Below are 16,420 nucleotides of genomic sequence, written 5' to 3'. Positions count from 1 at the left end.
GTCCTGGACCAAAAAGGGGAAAGAAATGCTCAGAAATGGTCAGGAGGGGCAGCGGGACCTTGGTGACCTCTTAATTGGTGGTCCCAAGAGGGAGAGGTTGAAGGACCTTGAAGGGCCTGAAGGACCAGCGACTGGAGCATCAGCTCTGTGCTCCCCGGGGTGCTGTTAGCGCAATGAAAAGAGAACGACGATCCTACACCAGCCCACCTCGTCCTTGTATTTGAAGGAGCTCATGGAAAAAGAAGGGTTAAGCTCCCTCTGAAAATATCCAGGTGGGTGTGTGCTTCACACACTCCAAAGCCTGAGCATCATAGCACCGCGCTGGCTTTTTTTTTATAGCAGTTGCAGTGGTAATACAATAACACGTTATGTTGAGAGGTGAAGGGGTGGGGAAACACTTCTAACGACGGGGGGAGGGGGGAAAAAAAAAGAAAATCGAAATGGAAATCAAAAGGCCCTTGTGAAGTTGTGCTGCTCAGGAGCCGGGGAAGCAGCCGCTGTAAAACCAGGGTAAATACACTGGGGTCACTAAAAGGAAGAGCTGGCGTCAGGGTTTTTCGGAGGTTTTAATAACAGCCGCTACACCTGGATGCCTTCTGTGAAGCCCTTGGGCTCTGCGGTTTATCATTAAGGGATTTTGTGGGGTGGAGCGTGGCCAAGGGAAGGCAGGAATTGAGGATCGCCGGAGGTGACTGCCGTGCCTTTAGCAAAACCCGGAGCCAACCGGTGGGACACCGGCCCGTGCCGACGGAGGACAGCCTTGGCACTCCAAACCCAGACGGCTGGCCTGAAAACCCAAGTCCTCTCCCTGCAAAGGCCAGCGGCAGCCGCGAGCCTGTCCCTCTGACCCGCCGGTGGAATCCTGCGCACGCTCCTGCCCTGATTTTTCGGCTGTGGCTGGGGTGAAGCAGGAGAGCGCGGTTCCCGGGAGGCTGCTTTCCTCTTTGCTGCGGGGTCGCAACAGGAGCGTGGGGACGAGGAAGGGCAGGTTGTTGCCCATTGAGGTGCTGCCTGCCTTCGGGGATGACTGTCCTGGAATGTGCCCGGTGCCCTTTTTGCAATTCCCTTGGGATCCCCCATGGCAGACATGAGGATGCTTTGCCCTCTGGTGTTTAGCGCACCTCACACAACCCAAGTTCTGTGTGTCTTAGGTGGTCTTTTTGGTCTTAGAGGGCTGGAGATGGAAGAAGGGGGGGACGACCTTGAATGGGTCTGTGCAGGAATATTCATATGCTCCACCTCCTTGTGGTTTTGGGGTTGCCGGCGGCCAGCAGCGTGCCTGGCACCTGATGCACGTGCAAGAGCACACATGTGTGTGTGTGCACACCCGGGCTGGGAACAGGCTCTCGCCCCGGCTCCGACACCTGCGTTTTCCCAACCGAGGGAGTATAGTGCACCTCCAGGCAAGGAAGTTTTGGGGAGTGGATACAAGGGTTAAATTGGAGCACGAGTGCAGCATCCCAACAGGGTTATTCTTCCGGAGCCTGTACCATTGCAAGGAGTGTTGTCCTATAGGGCAAACCAGTAAAGGGACAGCCCCGAGTCCAAAAGCGGAGCAATGCTTTGATCACACCAGACAAGACTTTTTTTTTTTTTCCTCTTCCTTTCTTTTCATGAACGGTGCCGGTCTCCGACCTGATGTCTGCCCCATCTCCCACCCCCTTCCCAGCTCTTTCCTTCCAGGACAATTAGTAAAGTGTTTGGTCTTTCGTTTGGATGAATAATTAATTCCCCAGCTTTGTGAATGATTCATGTGCCATATGCCACGGCGGCGGGACGTGCCTGCCATCGGCACCTTGTACAAAGGGCAGCACCGTTTCACTGGCCCGGCGAGGGGATGGGATGGGATGGGTGAGGGAAAAGGCTTTGCGCTGCTGGGGAGACAGGTGGTGGCGAGGACACTGGGTGACCCCTGAGAAGGCAGACCCAGGGCTCTGGCTTTGGGGGAGACAGCCATCCCGCCTTCCCTGGGCGCAAGGATCCGGCCCTGGGCCTGCTCACACGCTTCACCTTCTCGGTTCCTCTTCCCGGGCAGCTGGTTTTCCCGCAGCCGCCACGCTGCGGAGTGAGTCAGTCCCTCCCACACGGCTGCCGGGCCCGGGGAGGGGGTGGGCATCGGCATCGCCTCCCCTCCCCAGGCACCCCTCTGCCCCTTGCGGTCCCCGGAGGCTCCCTGCGGAGCTCCCAGGGTTGGGGAGAAGCCCTCGTCCTCCTGGGGGTAAAGCCTTGGGCCAAGATGCAAAGCCCCCACCTGCCATTTCTTTGCGCTGCTGCGGACTTGGCTCCGGGAGGGGGGGTTGCGGGGTAAAAGCCTGGCTTGAGGGAAGGGGAAAGGGATTATTTTCCACCACATCCTCATGTGGGGAGGTGGTATCACCCAGGCTTGGGTAAATATCCCCTGGGGCCTCGGACCTCTCCTTTTGGCATGAGTTCAAGCAGGTCTTGCGGTGGTACAGGGTCGCCTGTGCTGTATTTCTCTTTGCGGGGCCGGCTCTCCAGCCTCCTGTCAGCAACTTTAGGTTTCCACCAGGTCCCGTTTCCCAAACGGTTTCACCAGCATCTCCTCGCCCTGCTAAATCCTGCATCCGCCGAGAGGCGCCGGAGGCAGGAGGGAGGCGCAGGGTTTGTCCAGCTCACAGGGTGCGGAGCAGGAGGGGATGCTCCCTCATGCACCAAATCCTGGGGGCTTCTCCAGGAAGAGGTGGCCTTGGGAGATCATTTTGTGTCCTCCCCCCATCCCGTGTCGAAGGCTGGTGATGGCAGATTTTCTGCTCACCCTCCTCACACCTTGCAGGGAGTCATTGGTGCCCAGTTCAGGGCTCTCAAAGCCGCCTGGAAAGACGGGACCAGCAGCTTTGCAGCAGTGCAAATCCGCTTGTGTCACGGCCCCAAAACCTAGAAAGAGAAAGTGAAGAGGATGGAGGCTTTAAGGTTGCTCTGAACTGTGCCAAGGGCAGGACTCGGACCTGGTCCCTTGACATGGCCAAGGCAGGACCACTGCACTCTGCTGTGGGGCATCCTCGGGGTGGGCAACCCCATCCCTCTGGCCCTGCCTGGAGCGGGGTTTGGACCCAAGAGCCTAGAGTCCATCCCGCTACTCGTGATGCTGTCTGCAGAGAGAGGAGGGGTTGATTCCCCAGCAGAAAAGGGCAAGAACGGGGTAAATTCATCAGGTAACTTACTTTCCGTGAGCCGTTTGACCAGTGTATTAATTATGAAGTAGTCTCCCTCGTAGAGTCAGGTGGCAGTGCAAGCCTTCAGGGGCCTTTCCACTTAATTATAAATATTAATTTGCGCGTCAGCCAGCCAGCCAGCACCCTCCCTGCCCCAGATTTTGAGCTGAGATTAGTCTGTCTCAGCCGATCGCTCCCTCCACCCAGCAAACTCTGGAGCTGCCCTTTGCTAGGACGGCTTGTCTGCATGCGCCTCTGCAGCGGTTCCCGACGGAAACGGTCGAGGGATGCTCAGTTTGGGGTGGGGGGGGTGGGGGATGAATTGGGGGTGACCGTTCGGGTGTTCAGCATTTGCTTGGGGTCCTCGGGGGCGAAGCCCTTTGCAGCGTGCCCCGCGCTGTGTGCGCCGTCCCCAAGGGCTGAGGCTTTTCAGGGTTGTTGGTGCCGCCTCCCGACAGGATGATGGGGACGGGAGCGGGTGCGATGCCCGGCCCCTGGCACGGGCAGCGGAGGCACGCTGGGTGCCGTAGCGTGTGACGGTGCCTGAATTTGGCGCTGGCTCTGTGGTAGTAAAAAGGGCTTTTGTGCGGGCAGGGTCGTCGAGCGTCGCTCACACTGTATTCTGCGAAGTCCCAAACAGCAGTCATTTTCAAATGGGATTATTCTCCTCTTTTTTTTTTTTTTTTTTTTTTAACTTTTGGCCCCCTTCCTCATCTGGAAAAGAAATCCATAGATGCAGGTTTTCAGCTGGAGGCGAGGGCGTGCGCTTTGCTCAGCTGCCGGGAGGGAGCTGGAGCATCGCTCCGCCAACAACAGCCACCAGCCCCACAGCCTGCAGGTGCGGCGCAGCCCAGCGGGAGCTCGCCCTTCGCTCCGCGGCGTGTAAAGAAAGAAAATAAAATAATCATCCTGGTTGCAAACACCAAAGCATCGGAGGTCGTTGTCGTCCCCCCCCCCCCCCCGAAAGCATGTTTTTGTCTGCCGGTGGGTGATTGCTCACTATTCAATTATGCTTTGGGGATTAGCATATATTTCCCATCCTGCCTCCTCTCTCATTTGCATTCTTCCAATAGCTCCTCTCTGCTCTTTTCTCCACCTGAAGTCTCTTCCCCCTTTCCTGTGAAGAAGTAAAACTAACCCCTTTGCCTGGGTGACCTATAAAAACGCCTTCACTTCTTCCCCCCCCCTTCTTCTTTTTTTCTCCAGTACATATGATGAAAAGCATGAGCTCATTGGGATTTTTATAGCCCAATCTGGCAGCTTTTTCAAATAACTTGGATGGTGAGATGTAATTTTAGTTTGGGTCCTTGCCTAAAAATAAAGAATAATTATTAGCACATCAGACGTGGATATTGTAAGTGTTCGAAAAGGGTTTAAATTGTTCTACAGATACCGGAGCTGCCGCCCTGTGTCAGCACAACGGTCTGTCACAGCCCCAATCCCACCTCTGCGCCATGCATCCTGAAGGATTTAAGAATCCCTAACCCTAATGTGTGCCAATAAATAAATCAGAAATGGGTCGTGCTGGGTGATACGGGTGGCTCTCTGCTTTTTTTTTTTTAAAAAAAAAAAAAAAAAAAAAAGGGCATGCTTAAAGGGTTAATAAGCAATTAACAGGTGAGATGCTGAAGTCCGAAGCAGGAGGGTGTGTTTTGAGCGTTGAATTTATTAGTAGCAGTAACATGGTGGTGGCGTCTGTGCGTACTAGCGAAGGCTGGCTGTCAGGGAGAGGTGACGTCTGTGATTTAGAGCCACTGAAGGGCTTGGGAAAGGCAGACGGAAGCCATCCTTGCATGCCTGGAAGCTTGTTTGGCTTTTTCCAGCCACTTCAGTTGGTCTAAAGGTGGTCCAGGGCTGTTCAGACCCTGCTCAGAGACGCTGGGATGCCTCGGTGCTCTGGGATGGGTGGGTTTCCCAGGAGCAGCTCCAGCAGCCTGTGGATTCGCCTTTGTCCGGGAGCCGCGGCTGTGTCTGCGAAAGGACGTGCAGGCACCTATTTTGTAGCTCTGGGTCATCTTTTTGTTGTCGATCAGGAGACGTGTCTCCAGTGAGACCCCCTTGCCCTGGTGATCTTGTCCAAACCTCCTTCCAAGGGAGCTCGTGATGTCCCTTGTCCCCCAGCCGAGGACAAGGAGCATGTCACCTTGCCACAGAGGAGTCCCATTCTTAGCAGCTAATTTAGAGCGCTGGGAAGTAGTGCCCTGAAATCGCCTGAACCTTGCCTGAAGGCTCGGCGCGACGGCTCCCGAGCCCTTCAAACAAATCTGGGTTAGCGGAGGACTTTGCAGCCAGGGCGGCTCTGCTCCCCTCCGCCGGAACGGGCAGCCGGTGACGGTCCTGCCCCGGGGAGGAGATGTGTGGTGGGGCTGGGAGCGGTGACGGCTCCACCTCCGTCACTCGACCTGGTTGTATGGGACTGCGGCTCATGCTGCTTTGTGGTGGTGGGAGAGAGCTGTCAATTCTGCTCTGCTGCCGGAATCCTTCCAGCTGGGCTTGCATCTGCGAACCCTTGGCACAAGGGCTGGAGCCCGCATCCAGCCCAGGAGCATCCCTGGTCTCCTGGAGATGCTCAGCCCTGGCCGGAGTCAGTGGAGGGGCTGCATGTGCCTTTCCCCTGTCCCTTTGGGAGGCTGGTTGGACACCAGGTGTCGGGACGTGAGGAGCGAAAGCTGAAGGAGGGTCTCGGGGTCTCCAAAGCAGCATTGGGTGCAGCATGTCCTCTGCTTTGGAGCGCTGGATTTGCTCTCACTGGCAGGTGGCATGAAAGAGATGAAAGTGCCCGTGCTCTTCTCTCTCCCACGTGCTGCTGAGTGGCCGTGCTTTGTCATACTTACTGATTTTGGTCTTACAACCAATTTAACACTGCAGCTCTCCCCAGCCTCTGGGTGCTCCTGACTTAATTAAATCCCTTTTCTGCTCTCCCGTCAGCCCTGTGGGTAGCGGGGGTTGGACACGGGCTGGGGCACGGGGACCATGCCGAAGGGGGATGGGGGAAAGGGGAAGTGCCACCAAGGGTAAAAGATCCACCTATATATCGGGGATGAGCATCCTGACACGAGGGGGGTTGTGGGTGATGCTGGGGCGTCGCATCCCATCTGCTGCCGGGGCCAGGCTTTGCAGCTGACCCCTTGCGCTGGGGCAGGGAGGAAGAGGAGGCTCGGAAAAGGAGTTGAAACAACCTGGTTTGCTGATGTGAGAGCATTTCTGCTGCCGGGGTATCCTAGGAAACCCAGCCGCCTTTCTGGAGGGGCAGGTTGGTACCTGCCGTACCTCGGGGAGAGGGGGAGAGAAAGAGTGCTAATTGCTCAGCGCGCCAGAGAGCTGCTCTGGCCTGTAATTAGATGAATTAGTGGAACAATGACCCAATTTCCCTCGGTTTTTGGATTGCTGCAAACAACCCTGGGGTTGCTGCCTCCCTCTCTCCTGCTCTCCTCCCCATCCCCTCCTCTCCCATCCCCTGCTCCTCTGCTGCAGTTCCCCTGCCTCCTCCTCCTCGCCCAGCACCTGGGGACCGAGCTGGGATGGGAGAGGAGGCCATGAGCTCCGGCACCACCGTCTGTGCTCCCACAGCTCTGCCGGCATCCCCGAGCTGCAGCATCCCCATCCTCCCGAGTATTTCCGCTACTGGACTTGGTGTGCGCCAGCTCCCTTCTGCCCCAGTTTGTTTTCCAGAGATGGGCTTGAAAAAAATCTTTGTGTTTTAAAAGAAAATCTCCGGAGTCTTTCCCGTGCCTGCCGGTTGCCTTCCAAGGTCATCAAACTTTCATTACTGTAGATTTTTGAATGCATGCAAGGTTCTCGGCTCCTTCACAGCAATCCCAGAGGTAGGACTCTAAGGAAGCTCCATGTGTGGAAAAAGCCAGAGCAGCTGATGGCTGGAGGTGCTGCCAGAGAAGCATGGGTGACCATCAGGGGAATGACCCCCATCGCTGGGGCACCATCTCTGGTCCATGTGCCACCTGCCTGGAAGGGAGGTTAAACCCACTCAGCCACGATGAGCACGGTGTTGGCGGTGTTGAGACCCCAGAGTGCGATTGCACGGCGTGGGTGATGGCCAGCACTGTGGCATGGGGCTGTCCCCAGCCATCCTGGTGTGTGTGGGGGGCATTGACATGGGGCTGCCAGGGCTGGGTGGCCCCTGGGTGGCTTTGTCTGACCATAGTGGCCCATGAGCTTTGGTGCCAGCATGGAACGGGGCTCACTGGCATGTGGGCTGTGGGACGCATTGAATCTCTGTACCTGCCATGGTCTTCCACGTGGTTTCCCCCAGCCTGGCATGAGAACATGGCTCTTGGCACTGGGGTGGCCGAGGGCTTTGCCCGGAGTAACTCTGCTCTCTCCCTCTCTGCCCGCAGCATCCTTGCCACCGCTGGGACACACTTCAACACCCACGTGGACCTGCGGACTCTGCGGGCCGTGCGTGTGCTCAGACCTCTGAAGCTTGTCTCAGGCATTCCCAGTAAGTTGGATGCTCCTGGTCCTCCTCCCAGTGTGTCCCTATCAGTCCCTGGTGTCCTTCATAGTGAGAGGAGTCCGGGTGCTGCTTTGGAGGTGTAGGGTGTAATCAGGGAAGAGGGAGACAAACCTCCTCATGGAGGGGGGATTTTACATGCCGTCTTCCCAGCCAGCCCTTGGATAGCCCGCAGGGGAGGTGCCTCTAGGATGGCAGCGTTTGGTGTCCCCGGGTGGCATTTCCTCCCGCCCAGCCTGCACTGTGCTGGTACAAGCCTGAGCTCGGCGGCTCGCGGGGCCCACCAGCGGCTCTGCTTCCCTGGCCAGAAGGCGGTGGGTGGATCCTTTCAGGACTGAGGTTTATTCAGGGGAGTTTTTTTTTTTTTTTTTTTTTTTTTCAAGATTTCATCTGCCGGCACGGGGATAAATAAAGAAACTAGGCTGCTGCCGGCACCGGTCCTCCCATCCCTCCTGTCCTGAGCACTGGCTGGGTGGTGCGCTGGATCCGTGCTGATGGGACAGAGCTGTACAGGCCATGTCCCACCAAGTCCAGGTGGCACAAGGACAGAGAGGACACCAGAGGGAGGACCAGATCCAAAAACCATCCCTCCTGGAGCCTTGCTCTGCAGCCTGGCCCTCCCTGCTCCCACTGGGATAGTGCTTTCCTCTGAGCTGCCCAAAGGGATGCTCTAGGCTGTGCTGGCCTCCTACATCTGTCTGATGACTGTCCGTCCTCTCTGTTCACTGTCCTCCGCTTGCCAGAGGTGGGATGGACGTGCTCCAGGCAGGGGGTTTGCGTCACCGTACTGAGCTGCGCTCTTTCTTTCCCCTCCCAGGTCTGCAGATTGTGCTGAAATCCATCATGAAGGCCATGGTGCCTCTCCTCCAGATTGGCTTGCTGCTCTTTTTTGCTATTCTCATGTTTGCCATCATCGGCCTGGAGTTCTACAGCGGGAAGCTGCACCGCGCCTGCTACACAAACAATTCAGGTGGGGAGAAGGGCTCTGCACCCCCTTTGCATCCCAGGGGTGGAAAACAGCTAGGACGAGCGCACGTTGCTATTGTGGGAAGATCCTGCGTTTTGCTTTGTGCACACCAGGCATCACCTGGTTGCAGTCAGGATATCCTGGTTTCTTACGGGAGCAGTTTGTGTGCAGCCAGGGCTGGTCCCAGCGGGGTCCCCTGCTCTGCCCCAAGCCCATCTGCGTTCGGGCTCTTTGCCTCGCCAGTGCCTTGCCCCTCTCTTACCTTTGCCTCCTTTGGCTCTCTGCTGTGCGCTCGCAGGTGAACTAGAGGAGCTGGACCCCCCCCATCCATGCGGGGTGCAGGGTTGCCCCCCAGGCTACGAATGCCGGGAGTGGATCGGTCCCAACGACGGGATCACGCAGTTTGACAACATCCTCTTTGCTGTGTTGACCGTCTTCCAGTGCATCACCATGGAAGGGTGGACCACAGTCCTGTACAACGTGAGTAGCGCTGCTCCGGGGTCCCTTTGGGCAGCTGGGCATGGGCATGGGGATGGGGAGCCGGAGACGGTATTTTTACGTGCTGGAAACCAACGAGATCCTGAGTTTCCTTTGTGACGGGGTCGGTTGATCCCTTTTGGGCAGGAGCTGGGGGATAAAGAGGCGCGTGTTACATGTGTCTGGGCAAAGGGAGCACTAAGGGCTTGGTCCCCATCCCTGGGCTGGCTGTGCATCCCACTGCAGAGAGCAAAACCTTGTGGGCACGGGCTGCAGTCAGCCTCCTGCTCGAGGGCTGTCCCTCGGGGGGGCATTCTTCCTTCCTTCCCTCCTCCTCCTCCTCTTGCGCTCCCCAAGGCAGCTCTGTAAGAGTGGACGTGGTTTCTGGGCACTCTGCAACCGCTCTCCCTGCGGACCAGGCGGCAGACATGCCTGCATCCCTGTGGTGGCCTTGAGAAGCCCTGGAGCTGGACTTGGACCCCCCTCCCTGGGGCAAGGGCAGGATTTTGGTGTCCGACAGGGAGCTGAGATCTTTGATATTGATGCTGCAAATGTTTGTTGGTGCTGATGAAGGAGGGGATGGGGTTCCTGTGGTTTGCAGCAGCTTGAATTTGCCAACGCCCGAGCCCTTGAGGTGCCCAGGGAGCAACTTGGGGGCAAAGCTGGAAGCACGAAAAAAGCTACAGGCGATCACAAAGCGCGATATCTTCGTGGGCAATTGGCGGTATTACGTACGTTTTAGTTTATGGGCTAGAAGCGACCGTGCCAGTTCCGTTCCCAGCCTAATTTCAGCATCAATTTTGGCGTCATTGCACCGGGAATGTTTTTATACCCTGGTTCCCATAGTGCCTGGAGAGTTGCAGAGTGGCATCGCCCAGCGGGAGGCAAATTGGATGGCTTGCGATGGGGAAACGTGCTTTGAGAGTTCCTTTGCTGTGAGCAGAAAGGCTGGGTTTTAACCCCAGGCAAAGACACCAGTGCTGCCAGCGTCGGGGTCCCCCTCCCGCTCGGTCCCTCCCAGGGTCCTTCTGGTGGGCAAATGGACCATGAAACCCAGACTGGGGTAGAAAGGGGAGAGTTCATGGCAAGGGCTTGACCGTGCCGTGAGGATTTGGTTTTCCTCATCCTAAAGGAGATGGCAGCGTCAAGATCTTTTGCTGCTTCAGTGGGGGAATTCGGCAGGATTGAATCAGCTGGGAGTTCAGACCAAGAAAAAAAAAAAAAAAAAAAGAACATTTCTTGGCTGCTTCTGGTGTATCGATGGGATTAGAGACTTAAGGACGACGCTTATTGCCCGGGCATAATTGAGCATAGCGGGAAAGGTGATTTCTTTTCCTGCCTGGCGGTGCGGTTCCCCTGCCTGTAACACGGCTGGGCAGGTCCTGCCCGCTCACGCCGCCGTGCTGCAGCCCGCGCCTGGCACCACAGCGACATGCCCTGCACCTTCTCTCTCGTATTAACGATTGTCTCTTTGCAAAAGCCAGGGGCTGCTTCCATCGGTGCTTCCCATGTCCCCTCCTCTCCGTCCTTCGGTGTCTGCAGCCATTAGCGGCAGCGCTCCCCGGGCGGGAGCTGCGGTGCGCGAGGAGCCGGGGAGGTGCATGGACGGGCAATTTACAGTCTGATGGACCTTGAGGGTTTGTACCGGCAGTTCCCCGAGAAATTCTGGTCTCCTGCCGTTTAGGGTGTCCTCACTGGGAAGGCTGGAGCTGATCCATTTGATATGAGGGATACGCTGATCTGTATCTTACTGGGGGGCAAGGGTAGGAGATGCTGTTGGGAGCACCGATAACCATGCTGTGCAGGACAGACCCTGCGGCATCCCCTGTTTACCACTCTAGCTGCTAAATCAAGGGCTCTTTGGGTCACCTGAGGAGCCACAGCCCCAGTATCCGAATGCTCTTCCCAGCACCGGTCGCAATGCCGGGCAGATGCGCTCTGTCACGGTGTCCCCAATGGCCGGGACCGTAAGGTACCTCCCTTTCCTGCTCCTCTGCAAGGAACCGGCTATTACTTACCTATAATGGAAAGGATTAGGGACCTCCTTTGGCTTTTAATTGAATGAGGACTGGGTCCTTGGTATGGTAAAATGCTGCTGATTCACTCTGGGAGGCGGCGAGGGATGGACACTGTTCCCAGCACTGCCGGGCTGCACCTCCCGCCCTCCCCAGGGACACGGGCTGCCTCACAGGGTGCCTCTAGCTCGCAAAGGATATGGGTGCTCAGTCCTTTTGCTGCCCGGAGGCAGCAAAACGGGCTTCTGCCCCCCCCCTTTTTTTAAATTATTTTTATTTATTTTAAATAGAAAAATGAGGCGTACATACGGGGAGCGTGGTGCCCAGGGGGTGCTGGAGGAGGGCTGGGCAGGGGTAGAAAGCCACTGGGATGCTCTGCCATCACCTTCATCGTTCGGAGAAGCAAAGCAGAGCAGGATCCCGCTGCTAACCAGCGTGGACGTTGCCCAGCCCATGCCTCGGGTTTGGGTAGGTCGGTGGGGGACTGTCCGCTTTCCCACCGGAGTACAGCAGTGGGAGGCTGCGTCCTTGCAGGCTAACGCCGCAGCCTTGCAGAGGAGGTGGGGATGGCAAGAAAACCACTTGAGCTATCTCTCCAGAAAATGGCTCGACTACCCAATTCCCCTGCGTAAACCGTATCGTGATTTTTAAGATCCGTTTTTCCCCAATTTTGCCGGGTCCGGAAGCGGGGCTCCTGGAATTCATAGCTAGCTTCACAAAAAGCTAATTGGGCCCGGTGGTGCTTTCCACCTGCGTCGTTTCACGGATGTGTGCTTGCCTTTCTCCTTGTTTTTATCAGCCTTGCCTGCGTGCAATGCTGTCTTTCTTGCTAGAAAACACACTATAGGCTAAAAAAAAAAGAGAAAAAGCCTTAAACTGTGGGGTGTTACAGCTTTTCCAGCTCCTGTCCCTGGAAGCCTGAAGGACTTTAATTTCTTTTAGAGGGGGATTTTGGCTTTGTGGGTCCTCTGGTTGTCTCTGCCATCCAAAACAGGGGCTAAGGAATAATTTGCTTTTTTATACTGGAGCGGGTGCCCCTTCCCTGGGATGGCTTGAGACCAAACCTGGTTTCTGTAGGGACCAGAGGGAAAAATGATGCTGGCAAAGAGGCTCGCTGGCCTAATTCTCTGCCGGTGTGCCATCATGGGTCAGGGGCCGGGTTGCGATTTTGTCATTAAACAGCGATGCTGGGTCCTGGACGGAGGGGTGGGGATGAAGGCAGGGCCATGCCATGGGGTGCTGAGCACCGGGGCTGCCCGCGCAGTGCTGCTCAGTGGCGCTGGTGGCTTCGGATAGAATCGTTTAGGTTGGAAAAGACCTTTAAAGCTCATCGAGTCCAACCGGATGCTCAGCCCGGATCCCCAGGTCCTAGGGAGCAAACAAGAGAGGAGTTTGAGATCGTGATTTCCTCTGAAACGCCGGCTCGAGAGGCTGTATTTATTTCACCAAGACTGTTTATTTGTTTTCCCATTTGGAAGCGCTCCGCCGCTGTGCTTGCAGGTAGCGAGGAGGAGCCTGGCTTGCCAGGAGCTGCCACTCTCCTCTTCTTCCCCCACGCTGCCGGGAGCTGAGATGGGAAGAAAAACACACTCGTGGCAAACACGTGCCGGGGCCGTGGGCTGGGCTGGTGGGCTCTGCGGGGAAGAGGGGTCAACCCCGCCTGTCCCGGCTGGATCCCTCACCTGGAAGACGGCTCTGTGCTCTCCCGAGCTGCCGGAGCAGGCAACACAAGCCAAGCGGCACAGGAACCGCAGCCCCTGGTTGGGAATTAGATAGTCCAGGACAAATGAAAACACAAGGGCTTGGAGAAAAGGTGCTGTTTGGAGCTGTGGGAGCGATGAGATGGTGGATGGGCGCAGGCAGGGGAGCCAGGGCTGCCTGCACCTCCTGCCGGCGTTGCTCATGGGGGGACTGAGGCTGCCACGAGGTGCAAGTGGTGGTAGTTGCAGGCGGTTGCTGAGGGTGCACATGGTTGCAGGGGACCAGAGGAACAAGCCGGGGTACGAGTCCAGCTGTGGCCCCGGGCACCCCCTGGGAGAGGCTCCAAGCGCTTTGCAAATGCAGCACGGCCGGTGCAGAGAGCCAGAGCCTGCTGTGCAGGGAAAGCCTTGTTTCCCTGCATGGCTCTGGACGTCAGATTGAACTCCTGATCCTAATATTGTGGTCCTAGTGAAGTCCCGAACGTCGGAGCAACCGGCAGAGAGGCAGGAGCGTCTGCACGGCTGTGATCACCAAGCTGCATGTAAAGAGCCAGCTTGGCTTTGCACAGGGCCGTGGCTATTAGCAACCACGGCTACAAACGTTTGCTTCCGAAGCACAGGCATTAAAGCAGCGCTGGAAGAGCATCCGTACTGCTGATTAAGAACGCATGGCGAGTCCTAACGGGACCTAGTGTGCCACAGTTGCTTGCTATAAACCCAAAAGCCATCTTGTGGCACAAGGGATTAGGACCGCAGGGAAGCAGGAGGGCAAAAAGTTACAGGGAGCCTTAGGAGATGCCAGGGCTGCGTGCTGGGAGCCTTCTGGGTGCATTTGCAGCAGGAGAGCTTTTTTTTTTTTGGGGGGGGTGGGAAGAGAATCAAGTCCTCGGCGGCTTCCAAAACACCGACGGAAAGGCAGTGGTTGTGGGCAGATCTGTGTGCGCCGTAGCCGTGGGGGGGAGATGGGGTGTGCGGGTCTCGCAGCCCCTGTGCGGAGCCGAGCGGCCGCCTGCCAACCGCCCGCCGGTTGCGAACGAACTCCTTAGGTGCGAAGCATGAGCCCTGCGTGCAGAGAGCAGCGGCGGAGAGACTTTAACACCCGCAGGAACGGCTGTGAAACGCCGAGCTGCTGCCGCAAGGAAGGGGGGTTTGCAGCAAGTGTGACTCAGCCGCCACGTGCTTCCCGCAAGCCCGAGGGGCCGCGGCCAGGAGGATATGCGGGGAGGACGGCTGGGGACCGGGGCTGCCCCGGCCTTTGGGGGTCTCCTCTAAAGATGGGGTGAAAAAGGGACCGAGGTGACCCTCAACATGCATGAGAGGAATCTCGCCAGGCTCAGGGGTCAGCATTTGGGGCTGCTGAGTGCGGCGCTGGGTTTTCCAAAGTTGCCTCAGGCTGGTTTTGACCATGAAGCACCCGACCCGAGGTCTTCTGCTGGAGCCTGGTTTTCAAACGTGGTTGAAACGTCCATCCTTTTTTTTTGGAAACGGAGTCTGATGTGGGGTTTCCTGGGGAAGGGAGGTGTGTTAAATCACTGGCTGTGCTGGAGCACATGGATTGGAGATGGGTGGAAGGTCCTGCTCTCAGCCAGCTCCCCAGCAGCTCTATTCGAGTGGCCTTGGAGGGGCTCAGGGGAGGAACGTGCTGCAAAGCAGTTATTTTTCTATGTGTGTGTGTGTATACAAAATTGCTCATTGCTTGCTGGTATAAATTCCTGGGGTGTCACTGTCGTCCCTTGGGATGCTCAATGCTCAGCCGCTCTCCCCAAAGCACCCATGCCTGAGCGGGACCTGAGCATCGTTCAGGTCTGGGTGTGTTTCTCCTCTTGCCTTTTGGCCAGCGAGGGCAATGCCTGGCTCTGTGTGGGGCAGCCAGGGGCCAGCGAAATTAATGACTAGGCCAGAGAGGAGTTTGCTCCTGTTGGGTTTTGCTTGGACCAGGAGCTGCGCTGGGAAACCTCCTTGAGCCCTGGTGCTTCCAGGAGCTGCTGAAGCTCCTTTGGACATCAGCGCCTGTCCCCTGGGGTCCCTGCTCCCAAGGTGAGAGCTGCAGCGGTGCTGGCCACATCCCAAGGGTCACAGGGACTCTGCAAGTGAGGGCCAGTGGTGAAAAGACACCCCCCCCAAAACAGCACCTGCCATGACACCACGGTGATGGGCAGAGCACTGGAGGAGCTCAGTACAGCAGTGGTCCCACGGCCGCAGGCTGAGCCTGCCCTGCTCCTCCTTGGTGGGGCACCGTGGAGGATGAAGCTGGGAGCATGATGGGTGACGGTGTCTCCCAGCAAAAAGCTGGCTAGGGCTGGTGTCCAGGGAGAGGAGGAGGAGGAGGAGGGAGAGAGGCTGGAGAGCAGAAGGGGATGGGAGGGATGGCAAAAGGGAAAAACCATTTGGCTTTTTAGCCCTCCGTGCCCTGGGACCATGCCGGGCTCTCGAACTAGAATGCTTGCAAAGGGGAAAAAAGGAGTCCCTTCTTGTGTGTGTTTTAAATTTAAATGCAACACCAAAAAAATATCCTGTCGGGGAGGTATGAAAATTTAATCAACACCCAGTGCTCTTAGCAGCTCGGTAGCAAGCGCGGATCTTAATGCTTCTGCAGCTATTCCTGGCGGCTCCCGGCCATGCGGGCGAAGCCAGGTGTGCTGTGGGGGGGACAGGGACTGCCAAAAAGTCCCCGGCCACTGGTGGCACCGCAGGGCAGAGCCCCTTCCTGCTTCTTCCTCTGAAACATGAAACACGGAGTGATTTAAGTGTGTTTAAAGTGGGCGAGGACTTCAGAGAGGAGACTTCAAGTTCCACCTGGAAGGTTTAAAACCTTCCTAACTTTTAGCGAAAGCTGGTTTTATTCCCCAAATGGCTCCTCTTGGTGGCCGAGCCGGCAGCTCGCGTGCTGGGTGATGGAGCCCGATCCCGACAGGCACGTTGTGCGCCGGCCAGCCTGCTTTACCCTCTTCTCCCTTTGGAAGTAAACGGCTCTTTCTCCACGCTCAGCAAAGCCAGACCCTCGCCAGCTTGCCAAATGTTCCTGCCTTTTTTTTTTTTCCTTCCCCTCTCTCCCTTTTCCCTCTGTTGTATATGTGTGTGTGTGCGCGCTGAAATGACACAGCAAGAAACAAACTGTGTCTGCTGGATCCCCAGCTTTGCCGGCATGTTCTATCAAAAGCTCCCTGCCCACTCCCTCCTCCCTGCCCGCGCGGGAAAGTCTTGTTCCTAGACCGTCTGCCGGCAGGAGTGGAGGAGCCGAGGGGCTGGCGGAGGCACCGATGCTCCGGCACCAATGCTCCGGCACCCATGCTCCACGCCGCCGAACAACGGGCTCGAGGAGGGGAGGTGGCAGGGGATCTCGGTGCTGCCTCGTCCCTCGTTGCTCATCTTTCTTAAGCCCAGGACCTGTCATTTCCTTATTTGACGCTGGAAATTGCGCCCATGAGGCTCTGCAAAGCTGTTTCCGCGCCTCTGCGGTGGTGCATGTGCTGCTGTGCTGTGTGGGGGTATTGGGGGTGAATTGGTGTCCCCGAGCGAGGTCGCGCACGACTCTGTTGTCCCAGAGCATCACAGCCAGAGCTGGGCACGTTCCTGCATCTAGGAAACAAATCACGGAGCCCGCGCTGCTTGCGGCG

General features: G+C 57.1%; 1 protein-coding gene across 3 annotated transcripts in view; it reads left to right on the top strand.

Annotated features, from left to right (window-relative positions):
* The window catches only part of CACNA1E (calcium voltage-gated channel subunit alpha1 E), a 148,172-nt gene that overhangs the window by 58,894 nt on the left and 72,858 nt on the right, over positions 1-16,420 (top strand). For all 3 annotated transcript variants that reach the window (XM_063344829.1, XM_063344828.1, XM_063344827.1), the window contains exons 6-8: positions 7,529-7,632; positions 8,462-8,614; positions 8,910-9,091. In XM_063344829.1, the coding sequence (XP_063200899.1) occupies positions 7,529-7,632; positions 8,462-8,614; positions 8,910-9,091 (439 nt within the window). The remainder of the gene's footprint in view (positions 1-7,528; positions 7,633-8,461; positions 8,615-8,909; positions 9,092-16,420) is intronic.

This window comes from Chroicocephalus ridibundus, chromosome 8, assembly GCF_963924245.1.
Source record: "Chroicocephalus ridibundus chromosome 8, bChrRid1.1, whole genome shotgun sequence".
Lineage (NCBI taxonomy): Eukaryota > Metazoa > Chordata > Aves > Charadriiformes > Laridae > Chroicocephalus > Chroicocephalus ridibundus.
Note: the sequence above shows the minus strand (reverse complement) of the source record. Positions and strands in the feature narration are given on the sequence as shown.